Here is a 15,086-nt window from a genome sequence, read left to right on the forward strand (position 1 = left end):
AACGCGGCCGCGAGAGGCAGAAGGGACCTCGACGAGATCAGAAGGCACCCCTCTTTGGGAGGAAGAAGCTCGAGTGAAATCAACGGTCTCCTCCCCACGCGGGAGATGAGATATTCCCTTTAGGACACATCACACATACACATAAAAATTCACACACTCGCGCTCACACCCAAACTTGCACCCGCTCACCAGGGCGTTAAAGGGCACACGCACACACCCAGGCACATATCCCCTCGCCACCCATCCCAAGCTCACTCGCGCCAAACTCTCGAACACCTCACGGTTCCCACCCGTGCAGACACGCACGCTGGTGGGCACTCAGCGGCTTACCCATTCGCACACTCGCGTGCCCTCCCCCCTTCCGCGGGCCCGTTTAAAAGGTCGCGCGCAAGCACTCTAGAGTCACACCTGCACAAGGGTCCTTGTGCGCGCGTGCACGCTCATAGGCACTCAGCCTTGCACACGCAAACTCTTGCATATGCTATTCTTAGAGTCACGCACACTCTGGGCTTGGGGTCTGGGAACGGAAGGAAAGGTGGAATCTAGGGGAGAGAAACGGTGGAGGCCTGGACATTGGCGCCGGGGACGCGGCAGGAGGGGGGGGGGTGACCCAGGAGCCCATCGCCTCCAGGAAAGTTGGGAGGGGGACCTGGCCAAGTCCACGGAGCTCCCTCACACTACTGCACCGCCCCCCCTCCACCCGGAGAGGATTTCTCTCGAAGCGTGGCTCCGCGAAGGCGATCGAACAACGTCCTCCGGGTTCCCCAAGGAGGGGAGGGGGCCGGGAGGGAGGGGGCTAGAGAGCCGCTCCCGCCTCCTAGTGGCCAGGAGAGGGTTAAGCCGGCTAGCTAGGAAGCGAGGGAGGAGCCAGCGAGTGCGGGAAGGAGTGGGGGTGGTTAGGAAGAGCATCCTCGCTGTCCCCACTCTCCCTCGGCGAGCAGCCGGGGCGCACGGACCGACGGACTGACGGACTCGCGCGCTGCCTGTACTGCTGGGGGGCGCCGGCACCGGGCGTCGACGGCTAGCTCCAGCCCTCCCAGCCCCGTCACGCCCCGCCCCGTCCCGTCGGGGCCGATGGCTCCTCCCGAGGCCCGCAGCCCGGGGGGCGCAGGGTAGAGCGCCGCGGCCGGGCCACACAGCCTGGGGACTCCCGGGCCCTCCCGGAGCCCCGCGGAGTCCCCGCCGTCCGTCCGGCGGGCTCAGGGAGCGAGAGGGAGCGCCCTCCCCCCGCCACCCCCTCCCCCGAGCGTCGAGACAAGATGCTGCCCGGGCTCGGGTGCCTGCTGCAAGGTAGGGACCCCAGCCCGCCGGTGGGCGGAGGGCAACCAGGGGAGGGGAGCCGGGTGCCCCCTCCCCCAGGGCGCGAGGGTGGGGCCGCTGTGGGGGTGGGGGGGTTGCCTTGGGATGGGGGAGAGGTTAGCCCGGGGCCCCGCCCCCGCGCCCAGGGATGCTGGCTGGAGGAGCGCACCCGGCTCGGAGCCTGCTGGGAGGTGCGGGTAGCTCGTGACCAAGGGGGGGACGCTGGAGCAGGCGGACCCGGCCCGGGCTCCACCTGCTCCGGGGGACGCTGAGGACTCTGGCCGGCTGGGGAAGCGCCGACTCAGCAACTCCTCGTGCCCCGTGCCTCAGCACTTTCCAGTCACCTGGGAAGGCAGAGGGTGTTGGTAGGGGGCTGTCTGGGAGGATAGGAGGCTCAGAGGGAAATCCAAACGGCCCTGCCTAGTAAGACAGATGGAGGGCGCTAGAAAGGGGGATAGTTCCATGGACTGAGTGACAGACTAGGGTGTGGACCAGAGATTGGGGGTGGGGTGAGGAAGGGGTCATAGAGAGGGGTGGGGAGCGAGGAGCAGTGTATGATGGAGAAAGTGGCTAGAGGAGGGAGAAAGACAGAGGAGGAATTAAGGTTAGACGGGAAAAGCATGGAGGGAAAAGGGACCCAGGTGAGGACAGAGGAAGAGGAGAGAGGAGACCAGATGCACAGAGGGGTGGAGAGAAGGTGAGGGAGAGGAACCCAGAATCCGGAAGGCAGGGTGGGTAATGGGAAAGAGGAGAGCTGGGACTCTGGGGACTGGGAAGGAAAGGGGAGTGGGAAGAACGAAGCCTAAAAATCAGAGAGGGACGAAGCTGGCAGATAGAGCTGGGGTGTCAGGAGCCAGGAAGGGGGTCAAGGATGAGCGCTGTGGTTGGCGACAGAAAACCACAGAGGGGAGAGAGTCTGGGGGCTGATGAGGATGGGAGCTGGGAAGGAAGGAAGAGGACAAGATGGGAGAGAGGGACCAGGGGGGTGCTGCCCAGGGATGAGACAAAGAGGCTTCTGGTAACCACTTCCACGTGGGAAGCTCTCCATTCCCAAAGCGCCTGCCTGTCACATCCCTTCTCTCAGGGAGCGGTCGCTGGGCCAGCCTGGAGGGCTCTGAGCTCTGGGCCTTGGGGGCGGCTGTGAGGGGGAAAGGGTGAGGACATTCGAGTGGGCTGGCAGCCTCCAAGGCTGGGCACCCCGGCTGGCTGCATGCTGCCATTTATATCTCTGGGCCCCGTCGTCGGATCTTGCCACCGCTACCACGGTGGCTGCTTATTTTGGGGTGTTACATTCTGGCAGAGTGAGAAGCTGTTTGCAGCAGCTGTAAACCTCCGTCACCACACCAGTACTTCCCCAGGCCCCTGCGTCACTAGTGTCGCCACCACTTCCATTTTGCTCCAGGCTCCCACCTCCTCAGCCCCTGCCCCCTCAGCCGCTGCCTGCCAGGCCCTAGCCCTTCCCCAGCCTTTTGGGTGTGGAGCTGTTGCTGCTCATCTGGGACCCCGTGTCCTTCCTTCAGAGCCAGGGCCCTTGACTCCCCTTCCAGGGAGCACCTTTCCCAGGGGCCCCTCCGCCCAGCAGGTCAGCACCCTGGCACCTGCCCTCCACCCGGAATCCACCTGCCTCCTCTCCAAGCTCCTTCTTTCACCAGAGCCTCTGGACTAAAAGGTGGCTACTGGGGTGAGAACCTTGACTCTGAGCCTTGGGACTCCAGGCTGATAGTCCAGAGTCCTTGACAATGGTCCCTCGGTGAATGGATACTTTTTGGCTCTGGGCACCTCAGCCTTCCGGGATCGATACCTTATTCTGGCCTCTCTCCCCTCTGTCCGTAGGTCAATCCTAGCCACATCTCCTAGACACTGGTCATTCCTTTTTGACTCCCAAATGGGCTGTCCCTTAGAGCAGCCACAAGCTGAAGCCCAGAAGAAAAAAGTTGCTGAGAGTCTGGGTCCCTTCTTTGCTCCCCCATCCCCACAACAGCCTCATGGCTGGCCCAGCCCCATGCACCTGGGTGCACTTTCTGTCTCCCTTTACCTCAAGGGCAGTGACTGTCACACTCAGTGTGGTTTCTGTGGATGATGTGAGGTCTCCCAGAGAAAGGTCAGAGAGTCTCTTCTGACATGGACTGGTCTGGTTCCACCAGATACTAGCTGCACGACCTGAGACAACTCTGTGCTTGAGCGTCCCTCGCCTGGGCTGCAGATTGGAGGCAATAATATTACTCCATGGGCTTACACTGTATTATACTCTCTGCGGAAGGCCGTGGAGTAAGACAAAGTCTGGCACACAGTAGGTGCTTCACGACAGATGGCTTCTGCCCATGCCTGCTCTACGCTCCCCTGCGGCTCTAGCCATCACCTGCTGACTTTAGAAAAAAGGAAGAGGAGGAAAGAGAGAGGATGGGGTGAGCCAAGAGGGTGGGGGAGGCTGTCACAGGGGCTCTCCTCAGCCTATAGAAGGAGTAAGCAGCAAAATGAAGGCTTTGAGACAGAAACTGAAGGCAGACTCTCAGAGATCCGGATCAGGAGGCCTGAGCTGCTTCCTCCGAAACTGACCCCTCCCTTCTCCAGCCCTTAGCGGTTCTCCCTGTGAAATAAGGCAGGGGTTTGCCCTTGAAGGCCATGGATGTACCCCCCTTCCAGCTCCAACACTTTGAATCTTACCCTGGTCTTTGCCAGGGAGTCACAAGATGGGGGCTGGGAGTGGACGTGTGGTCCTCAGGGAGAGAGAAAAGACAAGGCCTGGAGGGAAGGAGTGATGGTGAAGAGCTGTGGGAAGCAGGGGGTGGAGAAGGAAAAGGGCACACGCCGGGCAGGGACTAAGGGCGGAGGAGGGAGAGAGTGGCATGGCTCACCAGCCCCCACTGCCTCTGCCCAGCAGCGCTCCAGCCAGGCCTGGGGGCAGAGAAACCCAGAGCCCCCCACCTTCCCCTCCTCCTCGCTTCCAGTGAGAGCCGCAGCCTGAATTATGGATGAGGCTCCTTGGGTTACAGCTGCTTTGCACGGCGGAGAGGGCCAGAAATGGCAACAGAGTCACTGTTACGCAGCAGCTGTCACGGAGGGGCCCCCTGCTCAGGGCCCCTCCTCAAAGAGCCTGTAGGGAACACCATCTCCAACGTGGGGCAGTGGGCCCTGATGGGCATAGATGTGGGGACCAGCCAGAGGGGGCGTGGGGAAAGAGAAGAGGAGCCTGCCGTTGTGGGCAAGCAGAGAGCCAAAGAGTTGCAGTCAACCCCTGTAGGCTTGGCCCCCAGGCTGGAAGAGACCCTGGGGCCAGGGAGTGGCCCTGGAGTCTGGAGAGCTCCGGAACCACACATCCTTCCCACTGTCTCTTCTGGGGTACCAGTCAGCCCTAGAGGCTGGGGCGGAGAGCTCCGTAATCCTCTGGAGGGCTGCTGGCCTTCAGAGCTCACACTCACGTGAGCTTTGTGGATCAGGGGTGGGATTAAGGATCAGAAAAGGATTTGACTTCCTCTGGTGTCAAGTCCTCAGGGAAGCAAGCTCAGAGGGTGACTGCTACAAAGAGAAGTGTCCTGGCCAGGCATCAGGAGAATCCTTTCTGGTCCTTGCCCAATCAATCAGTCACTTTGCTGTGTGACCTTGGGCAAGCTCCTTGCCCTCTCTGAGCCCCATGTCCCTTGCATAGAACAAGAACTGGAACCACATGGAGGACCTTTCCAGCTCTGAAATCTCCTGTTCTAAGGCCCAAACCTCATGCCTCACGAAACCCACCCAGGGTTCCCTGCTGCACTCCCGCTCCCCACCTCTGCCTGGTTCAGAGGAAGGGGTGAGAGACGTGCCCCTCCACCCCACGTGGCTCTGAGAAAAACTCGGGAGGAGAAAGTAATCGTGAAACGCCGCACGGGGGAGGGGTGAGAAGGGCCGAGAAACGCGGAGGTGGTGTGAAGGAACGGAACAGCAGCCGCTGTGTCACTGAGTTATTACATCACACCCAGCCTACACACGCACGGGGCCGCACTCATACACACGCGGAGGACAGCCGGCACACGCTCACGCCGCAGGGCACAACGAGGGGCCCGGTCAGAGCTGGGGCGGCGCCCAGAGGCAAGGAGTGGGAACACCACACACACCTGGCAAGGGGTGTCCCCCTGCCCAACAACCCAGGAAGAAGGCACAGCAGGGTATCTGTACTGTCCATGCCACACTCAGACCGGCGGTGCCATGTGCACACAGCAGCTCAGCAGCACTCACACATGTCCCTACAATCATATATTTGTGTATAAGCACACACACACATTCACACACAACCACCTCTGGAGTGCAAGGACCACTCAGAGCCACAGACCCTCCGTGCTTCCCCTGAAGTCTCTGAAACCCACAAAGCCCCAGGATCTCGGGTCCGGGGTCCAAGGACCTGTCTCCCACTCCTCCCCCTGCCCTCATAGGGCTAACACATTCCTTGAAGCAGAAGGTTCTCATCAGTGTGTGCCCAGGGAATCACTGCCCAGTTTATGGGGTGTGGGCTTCCCTTTCCCCAGGCAAATTTGCCAGGAGAAAACCCCAGGACTAATCTGGAAATCATGATAAAGGGCAGAGGGCAAGCTAGGTCCAGCTCAGAAGCTTATCAGCTGCAGAAGGCTGGGGACAGGGATGGTTGGGGGGTCCTGCACCCATACTATAGCGCAGGGATACAGGGACCTGGACACAATACTTTAGCCCCAGGCTCTTGGGGCTCCCTGGGCCTGCTTCTCCATCTGTATCATAAGGATGCTGAACTATTTCCATCATTCAAAAGTTACTTTGAAAAGCATTATTTTTAAGTGACTTTGATGACTTTGAATGAGGAGAGCCTCTGGTGTGAAATGCAGATTCCCAGGCAGTCACCCCAGGAATTCTGATTCTGCCTGCTTTCCAGGACCACCTGCCTGATTCTGTTGCAGGTGCTGCTGGCCCAGTTAGAAACGCACTGACCCCTGGTCCCCCAGGGCCCTTGCAGCCTGGACAGGCCCTGGTTCTTCCAAGGTGAAAGCTTCTGGAAGGTGAGGGAGGGGGCTGCAGGCATGGGGGGTTTCGGCAAGGCCGGACCCTGGGGCAGCCTGAGGGCCATTTTTCACAAGCCTTAGATTCACGAAGATTCTCAATTTAGTTCCAGCCATTCTCAAATGGGGGCGATTCACCCCCCAGGGGACATCTGGCAATGTCTGGAGACATTTAGGTTATCATAACCTGGGGGCAGGTGTTGCTGGCACCTAGTGGGCAGAAGATAGGGATGCTGCTAAAACAGCCTAAATAAGACATCTTACAGGGCTGCCCGGTATAAGCAAGAACCATCAGGGGCCGACCGTCCGGAGCTGGAGAGCCCTGGCATTTACATGGGCAAACCTTGCTTTCCACAGTGTCCTCTTGGCATTTCTTTATTTTTTTAATACACCAGGAGCCTCAAAACTCAGCCACGGGTCAGGGCCTCTTGCGTCCCTGAGGGTTGCACCCAGAACCCCGCCCCCAGGAGCGCTGCCCTTAGGGGTGGGTGGGCAGGCCCCTGGCTGGCAGGCCTGGCCACGGGGACTGGGGGCGTTGAGGGGGGGTTGCCCAGAACCACCCGGCCTCCCTCTCTCACAGGTCCCGCCTCGGCCTGCCTCCTGCTGATGCTCCTGGCCCTGCCCCCAGCGGCCCCCAGCTGCCCCATGCTCTGCACCTGCTACTCGTCCCCGCCCACCGTGAGCTGCCAGGCCAACAACTTCTCCTCCGTGCCGCTATCCCTGCCGCCCAGCACACAGCGACTCTTCCTGCAGAACAACCTCATCCGCACGCTACGGCCCGGCACCTTCGGGCCCAACCTGCTCACCCTGTGGCTCTTCTCCAACAACCTCTCCACCATCTACCCGGGCACCTTCCGCCACCTGCAGGCCCTGGAGGAGCTGGACCTCGGCGACAACCGGCACCTGCGCTCTCTGGAGCCTGACACCTTCCAGGGCCTGGAGCGGCTGCAGTCCCTTCATCTGTACCGCTGCCAGCTCAGCAGCCTCCCCGGCAACATCTTCCGCGGCCTGGTCAGCCTGCAGTACCTCTACCTCCAGGAGAACAGCCTGCTCCACCTCCAGGTGAGCCGGCTCTGGGCACGCCTGCTGGGGCCGTCCCGCCCTCCCCCTGGGCCCCAGAGCCACACCTGCTGGGGCCGCCCCGCCCTCCCCCTGGGCCCGGGGCTCCTCTGCCCCAGGGCGCAGGGGGACCCCTTTTCTGCCAAAGCCTCTCCAGTTCCCTGCCCCTTTCCTGAGTTTCTGTTCCTCTCACTCTCACCAGGGGCTTTTCTTTATTTTCTCTCCTTATATCTTCCTGTCTATGCCTGTTTGGGTCCCTCGCTGCCTCTCTCCCTAACTCTCCAACCCCCCATCTGTCTCCCTCTGCCCGTCCGTCTGTCTGTCTATCCCTTTCTGTCCCTCTCTGCCTCTCTCACTAACTTGCCTCCCCCATCTGTCTTCTTCTGCCTCTTCTGTCTGTCTCCCTTCACACGCCCACTCTGCACACTCCCCCATGTCTGTCTGGGTGTATGTACGTGTCTCTTTCTGTGATCCCTCCTTTCCCCCTTGTTTGCCTTCGGGGGACTCTGCCTTTCCCCAGGCACCCAGCCTGGAGGCCTTGGAGGCTGCCTTTCTCACCCACCCCTGCGCCCTCCCACATCACGTCATGGGGAGGAGGAGCAAGAGGGCAGAGCCCCTGTAATTATGCCCCATGGAAGGTTCCACCTCTCTCCAGCTCACTGGGTATTGGGACAAGGGGGAGTCCTAATCTTTCAGATTCCCCCAAACCTGTCGTTCCCGCGCAAGGGCAGAAGGAAAAGAAAAGGGTAAAGAGCGGTTAAGTAGCTGGAAAATGGATGCTCTGGAAACGGAAGGAATAACAGTAATTGCTATTTATTGTTATTGTCATTGATCTAAATATTGTTTATTGTTGTTGTTATGCTGACTGTTTGACAGCCAGATCCTCCCATTCTATTTCCCCAGGAAGCAATCACATACCCTCCAAACCACTCTGGAAGAAATTCCTCCCTGGGCTACCCAGCTTCTGGCTGGAAGGGGGCAAGGACCTCTAAATTCTTCCCTCCCCCCACCCATAAGCCTGGAAGGCCCTTGCTCCTCCCCACCCTGGGTCTGGAGCCTGCCTGGTTTCACCAATATGCTGATTTGCACATCAGGTCAGTGCCGATGACATGGGCAGTAGTAGCCTGACAAGTGTATGAAGCACCCACTACGTGCTTGGCACTAGGGAGACAGCAGGGAGCTAAACAGACAAAGCTCCCTGCCTTCCGAGATAACATTCTAGTGGGGGAGAAAGACAAGAAGAAAAATGCAGACCCCGCTGGAGAAGTCTGCCATGGCCATGATTACTGCCTAAACAATGGTTATAGTAGCTCCCACTACTACTTAGGAGGCACACTGTGTGTCTGGCCCTGTGCTAAGGACTATACAGGCATTGACTCTGGTATCATTTACAAGCATGTGGCAAGTTTCAACCTTCCCGAGCCACAGTCTTCCCATCTGTAAAACAGGGGCAGCGACAGCCCCCCATCTCCTAGGGGTTTTATAAGCATTCAGTGCATGAATAATTTGTAAAGAACTTAGAATAGTGCTTGGCATGCGGTAAGCACTATGGAAATGCTTGTTAAAATACTATTTTAAAAAGAGAAACAAGCCTCATTTAACATTGGCCTTGGTGAAACAGCCCGTCTTGGACCCGATCCTGAAGATTTGGGTCATCTTCATGGAGGATACTGAGGCCACAAGCGGGTCCCAGAATACTCCCTCCCTTTCCTTTGCTTCCTAAATTTGCCTCACACCTCAGCGTTTACAAAGTATATTCAGCCCCCTCATCTCACGTCTTCCTCTCTGTTGGAGGTTGTCTCCTTACAGACGAGGAAGCAAGGATGCGGTGGCCCAGGGCCCCAAAGATTTTGTAGACAGCAGGCCTTGACACATCAATTCTCTTAAACCACTGTCCGTGTGACTGGGGATTTCGTGTCTCATAGTCCCAACAGCCTGGTTGTAGGGTACAGTTAGGGGCAGTAGGGACACAGAATGGAAGTTCCTGGGGCCACACGACCAGTTAGTGCCCATGGTGCTGGAGCCTCTGGCGTCTGATGACATTTTAGGAATGTCTGTCCCTCAGACCTCTCCCCCAGGCTCCGTCCAGCGGGGCAGGAAGGACAGCGGTGTGGGCTGGCTTTGAAAGCACACTCTTTGGAGCCTGCCTGACCGAGGTTCAAACCCTGGCTGCTGTAGGTCTTTGGACAAATCACTCGACCTCTCCATCTTCATTTCCTCATCTGTAAAATGGTGACCAAGGTAGTACTTGACATTTACCTAAGACGCTCTGTGAGGCTGAAAATTTATCCCTGAGCCCCACTGCTCATGGATGCTACCATTGTCCTATTCCTGCTCGTAGCTGGATAGCAACTCCTACTGACACCCTGACCTCTTTACCAACACACATTACTTGTTCAGGAGGATGGATCTGGGGCCAGAATGCCTGAGTTTGAATCCCTGCTCCGCTGTTTTCCGACTTACTTAACTTGAGGCAAGTTGCCTCCCCATTCTGAACCCCAGGCTCCTTATCTTTAAAATGGGAAAAGATAAAAACAAGATCTTCCACAAAGAATGGCTACAAAAAGCCAATGAGTTTGTGTATATAAAGCACGTAGTTCAGTGCAGAATAAATCGGTCACGATGACCGGACCCTCCGTCTCTCAGGCCTGGGCTCAAGCGGGGTCTGGGCAAAGGAGACCTTGAGTGGCACGGGGCGGCGGGGGGTCCTTCTGAAAGGGAAAGTGCTTGTCCTGCACCCTGTGGTGTGAATGGTGGACACAGTTCTCTCCTTCAATCATGACAGCTCGCATGGTGCGTAAGGGCAGTCTTCCCAGGCAGGCAGAGCTGGGTGTGAATCCCAGGCCCTCCTCTGGCTTGCCCTGTGGCTCTGGGCGTTACTTCGCCTTTCTGAGCCTCCACAGACCCATCCATAAAGCGGAGAAAACGACCTGCACTTCAGAGGCGTGTTGTGAGGGTTAAAGTCGATGCTGCCTGAAAAGGGCTCAGCGATGTGTGTGGTTCAGAGTAAGCATCATTTCCTCCACTGCCGAAGACATTGAGCCTTGGTGAGGTCCAGACACCGGTGTGAGGTCACCCAGACATTTAGGAGCACCACCTAGAACCGGCCCGGGTCTGGCTGACTCCGGAGCTCACGCCCGCATTCCAGCACATGGAGCTGTTGGACCCTAGGCAAGTCACTTGCCTTCTGGGGGCCTTCCTCTCCTATTCTCCGGAAGGGACACAATAATATTATCTGCCTCGTGGGGCTGTGATGATCCAATTACTATGTGGGGTCTGGGCAGCACAGAGCTTGGCGCCCAGCGAGGGCTCTGACGCAGACGATGACGGTGACACCTGGCAGAGATTGGTGAGCCCTGTGAGTGGGGGTGCCTGGCACGGAGCAGACACTCAATACAGCTTTGCTGAATGAATGAGGTACACTCCAGGACTCACTTACTCATAAATATCAGATGAGGCTAGATCTTAATGATCAACTCTCTCAAGTCCCTTGCTTCATAGATGAAGAAACCTGAGGCTCAGAGAGGTTGTGGAGCTGCCCAAGGTCACACAGCCCAGCAGCTGGTGCCAGAGACTAGAGCCGGGAGGGTGGAAGGAAGCAAGGTGAAGAGCAGGATGCTGGATGCTCTGGGGCCTGGAGGGGGGAGTTGGGGAGGGCAGGGATCCAGCATTGAGATTCCAAATGGATGCAGAGAGCTGTGAACCGACCTGTAGGGAGGTGAGGGAAATGTGGTTTTCGAAATGGAAGTGGATGACTTTAGCAGCCGCTCTCAGCCCGGGGGGGGGGGGGGGGGGGCGCAGCAGGGGGGGGGGAGGGCGAGGGCTGTGAAAGTCAAGAGCTTATTAATGCACAGAGAACATTTTAATGGGGAGAGAGGAAGGCCCGCATTTGAGAGCTGCAGCCCAGGAAGTGGCTGGGGCATCTGGCAACAGCTGGGATGAAGGGAGGGGTTTGGACCCCGGATGGAGACTCAGCGAGGGGGAGGGCCAGGACATTCACAAGAGGGACTAGGGGGAAGTAGAAGAGTTGAGATCAAGGGATTCTGTAGCCCTCAAATTGGGGCTGTGGATCAAAGGTGTCTGAATTTCTGGGGTGTCTGGTCTTTGGTCTTCCCTTCCTGAGCTCAGGAAGTCCCAAGAGTGCTGGTGACCTCTGCTTCTACCCCTCCCCCATGTTGATCCTGACCAGGTATCTCCGGGTGTCCCACTTTGGCTGACACTCCATAAAAAAGGAAAACCCTAACACGGTGTCTGAGTGGAAGGGTTTCAGAGCGCACTCCCTGGGGGCCAGGAAGAGAAGGACAAGGGCGCCTGGCCAAGCTGGGACAGGCTGAGGCCACAGGCGTGCAGAGAACCACTGAGCCGGACACAGGGTGATGGCAGCAGGGGGCAGAGAACGCTAGTGTCAGAGACAGCCAAGAAGGTTGAGGGGACAGACCTCAATGTGGCCAAGAGGAGGGTTCTTGGCAGGCTCAGTCCCTGCAGCGGAGAGGGCGGAAGGCAGACGGGAGGGGCGAGAAGAGCAGGAGCACAGGAAGGTGGAGGCTGTGGGTGTGGGCTGGGAGTCAACGCCCCCCCCCCCCCCCCCCCCCCCCCCCCCGCCTGCAAGCCTGCCTCCGAGCTCCTAGGTGGGAAGGGCGGGATCATCCCCCAGCCAGGAAAGGGTGGGAAACAGCCTGGAAACAGCACCCAGGGGTGTGCAGGCTTCAGAGCCGCAATGCTCTCATCCCTGAGAACCAGGCCTTCGGGGCCTGCTGACCACAGGGGTATCCTCCACAGAGGGGAGGACCTCGGTACTGGGGCTCTGGGCCCTTTTCTGGCAAGCCCTTGGTCTCTCTGGGTCTCAGTGCTCTTCTCTATAAAAAGCGGCTGGATCAGTGGACCCGGAAGCACTATTCGAGTCAGGCTGACCACCACCAAGCTGGTGAGCTGCTTAAGGGACAGAATCCAGCTCCCTGCCCCCAGGAAGTGTACCTACACCTATTCCCGCACCCCCATTCATTCTGAATCACCGTCCAGGATCCGTCCAGCACTAACAACGCCTGATTCTGGGATGCCCCAGCCCCAGGCAGGCAGGTGGGACAGCCCTTGAAGGGGGCCAGTGATGGAGGGCATCAAACAGCAGGCTTCCTTCCCCTCCCTCCTCCCTCTGGTGGGTGTCACTGACACCTGGTCCCTTTAATATCCTATGGAAGTAGAACAGCAGAACTTTTGAGCCCCAGGAAACTCCTCTGTTAGAGGAACAGGATTGGACCTAACTGTAACCAAGACCCTACCGTCACCATAACCGCTTTTTATTGATGGTGGTCTCTGTGCCCACCCAGGCCGTATCCTTCCAGCATGATCTCACCAAACCCTCCCTCAGCCCTCTGCAGCCAGGAGGAGGGCACGCTGGATCAGAAGCCCCGGGCTCTCACTACTGAGCCTGTGGGCTTCACTGGACCGAATCCCAATGTGCCAGGCACTGTGCCCAGTGCCTCACCCATCTGCTTTTTGTGTAGATTGTCTCCCTTAATCCTCAGCACCAACGCAGGAGGACGTACACTCATTCCCATTTTATAGATGAGGAAACCAGCTTAGAGAGATTACTGGCTTGGCCAAGTTAACAACAGCGGCCAACCCACTGAATGCCTACCTCATGGAAATCTTGTTCTCAGTCACCTAGTATATGTTGCTTCATTTAATCTGCCCACCTTACAGGTGAAGAGACTGAGTCAGAGATACAGAGACTTGCCCAGAGTGGCACAATCTGTACGGAGAGATCCAGGATTCGAAGTCAGGAAGTCTGGGTGCCCAGCCTGCGTGCTTAAGCAAGCCCAGGGTTCTCATTCTCCAGGTGTGGCCCTCTGACGAGCAGCATCAGCACCACCTGGGAACATATCCTGCGGCTACACCGCAGACCTGCTCAATCAGAAACTCGAGGTTGGGGGGCTGTGCACAGCACGCCGGGCTCTGCAGGGCATTCAAAGCACTAACGTTTAAGAACTACTGGCCTCAACTACATTGTTTTCCCCACATTAACTTCTCAACAGGTTAGGGGAGGCAGGATTCAAACCCAGAACCGTCCGAATCAAAAAGTCAAACCCTTTGCGTTCCACCACGAAGCTCTCCCTCTTTCCCTTCCTCCCCACGTGCCTCTAAGGACCACTCTCTTCTTCTCTCCCCCACCCCCACCCCAGGATGACCTGTTCGCAGACCTGGCCAACCTGAGCCACCTCTTCCTCCACGGGAACCGCCTGCGGCTGCTCACGGAGCACGTGTTCCGCGGCCTGGGCAGCCTGGACCGGCTGCTGCTGCACGGGAACCGGCTGCAGGGCGTGCACCGCGCGGCCTTCCGCGGCCTCAGCCGCCTCACCATCCTCTACCTGTTCAACAACAGCCTGGCTTCGCTGCCCGGCGAGGCGCTGGCCGACCTGCCGTCGCTCGAGTTCCTGCGGCTCAACGCCAACCCCTGGGCGTGCGACTGCCGCGCGCGGCCGCTCTGGGCCTGGTTCCAGCGCGCGCGCGTGTCCAGCTCCGACGTGACCTGCGCCACACCGCCGGAGCGCCAGGGCCGCGACCTGCGCACCCTCCGCGAAGCCGACTTCCAGGCGTGCCCGCCGGCGGTGCCCACGCGACCCGGCAGCCGCGCGCGCGGCAACAGCTCGTCCAACCACCTGTACGGCGTAGCCGAGGCAGGGGCGCCGCCCGCCGACCCCTCCACCCTCTACCGAGACCTGCCCGCCGAAGACCCGCGGGGGCGCCAGGGTGGGGACGCGCCCACGGAGGACGACTACTGGGGGGGCTACGGGGGCGAGGACCAGCGGGGGGAGCAGACGTGCCCGGGCGCGGCCTGCCAGGCGCCCCCGGACTCCCGCGGCCCCGCGCTCTCGGCCGGGCTGCCCACCCCTCTGCTTTGCCTCCTGCTCCTGGCGCCCCACCACCTCTGACTGCGGTGCTGAGACTGAAGAGGCCTGTGTGTCCCCCCTGCCCCCACCCACCCCCAGCGGCGGCTCGGCCCGCCCCCGCTCTCCAACCCCCCCACCCCACCCCCGGCCTCAGCAGCCTTCCTCTCCCCTCCCCAGGGACGGACCGGCCCCTCTCCCTGCCTCGGGGGCTGCTGGCTCAGGACTGGGTTGCGCCCAGTGGCTCAGCCCTGTTCTCCCCAACTCCGGCCATTAACTCTTTCCCACCCCAAGGCTGGGGTGGGGCACTCCAGGCAGCCGCCGACCCCTTCTCCCAGCGCCCACCGTGGACTCGAGAGGGGCTTTGTCTACAGAGCATCGCCCACCAGCAGAGCCTTTGGAAGCTCCGGGGAAGGGAGCCCTGCCTAGGAGCCCTTTGGAGGGATGCCTCAGTTGGGGCCAGGCTAACCCTAGGCCCCTGCTTCTCCTAGCCCCCCTCAACCTCCCGACACTGGAGGAATACTTTTCTCCTAAGTCTACCCGGGACACTTTTTAGGGTGCCTGGAGGGAACTTTCCTCTCCACCGTGGCCCCTGTGTGGTGAAGATCAACAGAAGTTGTTTGGGAAAAAAAAAATTTATTAAAAAATTCTATTATTTTATCTTCTTCTGTAAGATTTGTTGGCTCAGGACCCCAAAAGTGGGAGGAGGGCTTAGAACCATCAGAGCCATGAGAACTAGCAGGCTCAGGGCCAAGAGGGTTAGAGAAAGAGGATACGTCCCAGGCAACCAAAGTGCTTCTTGTTGCCTGGAGTGCTGCTCCCCCATGATGAGAAGCTGAAGACT

At 59.0% G+C, this 15,086-nt stretch overlaps 1 protein-coding gene across 1 annotated transcript; it reads left to right on the forward strand.

Annotated features, from left to right (window-relative positions):
• Positions 1 to 656: 656 nt before the first annotated feature.
• On the forward strand, positions 657 to 14,864 carry RTN4RL2 (reticulon 4 receptor like 2). The gene is made up of 3 exons (XM_047693919.1): positions 657 to 1,290; positions 6,880 to 7,361; positions 13,538 to 14,864. The coding sequence occupies exons 1-3, from the start codon at positions 1,260 to 1,262 to the stop codon at positions 14,285 to 14,287; spliced, it is 1,263 nt and encodes a 420-aa protein (XP_047549875.1). The 5' UTR covers positions 657 to 1,259; the 3' UTR covers positions 14,288 to 14,864.
• The last annotated feature ends 222 nt before the right edge of the window (positions 14,865 to 15,086 follow it).

The sequence above is a fragment of the Lutra lutra genome, chromosome 10, assembly GCF_902655055.1.
Source record: "Lutra lutra chromosome 10, mLutLut1.2, whole genome shotgun sequence".
Lineage (NCBI taxonomy): Eukaryota > Metazoa > Chordata > Mammalia > Carnivora > Mustelidae > Lutra > Lutra lutra.

Bases quoted from the DNA above. Each gene is read 5' to 3' on its own strand.
- RTN4RL2 (XM_047693919.1), top strand. From the start codon at position 1,260: ATGCTGCCCGGGCTCGGGTGCCTGCTGCAAG. The intron at 1,291-6,879 runs GTAGGGACCCCA...CCTCTCTCACAG, and splicing joins GCTCGGGTGCCTGCTGCAAG to GTCCCGCCTCGGCCTGCCTC. The intron at 7,362-13,537 runs GTGAGCCGGCTC...CCCCCACCCCAG, and splicing joins ACAGCCTGCTCCACCTCCAG to GATGACCTGTTCGCAGACCT.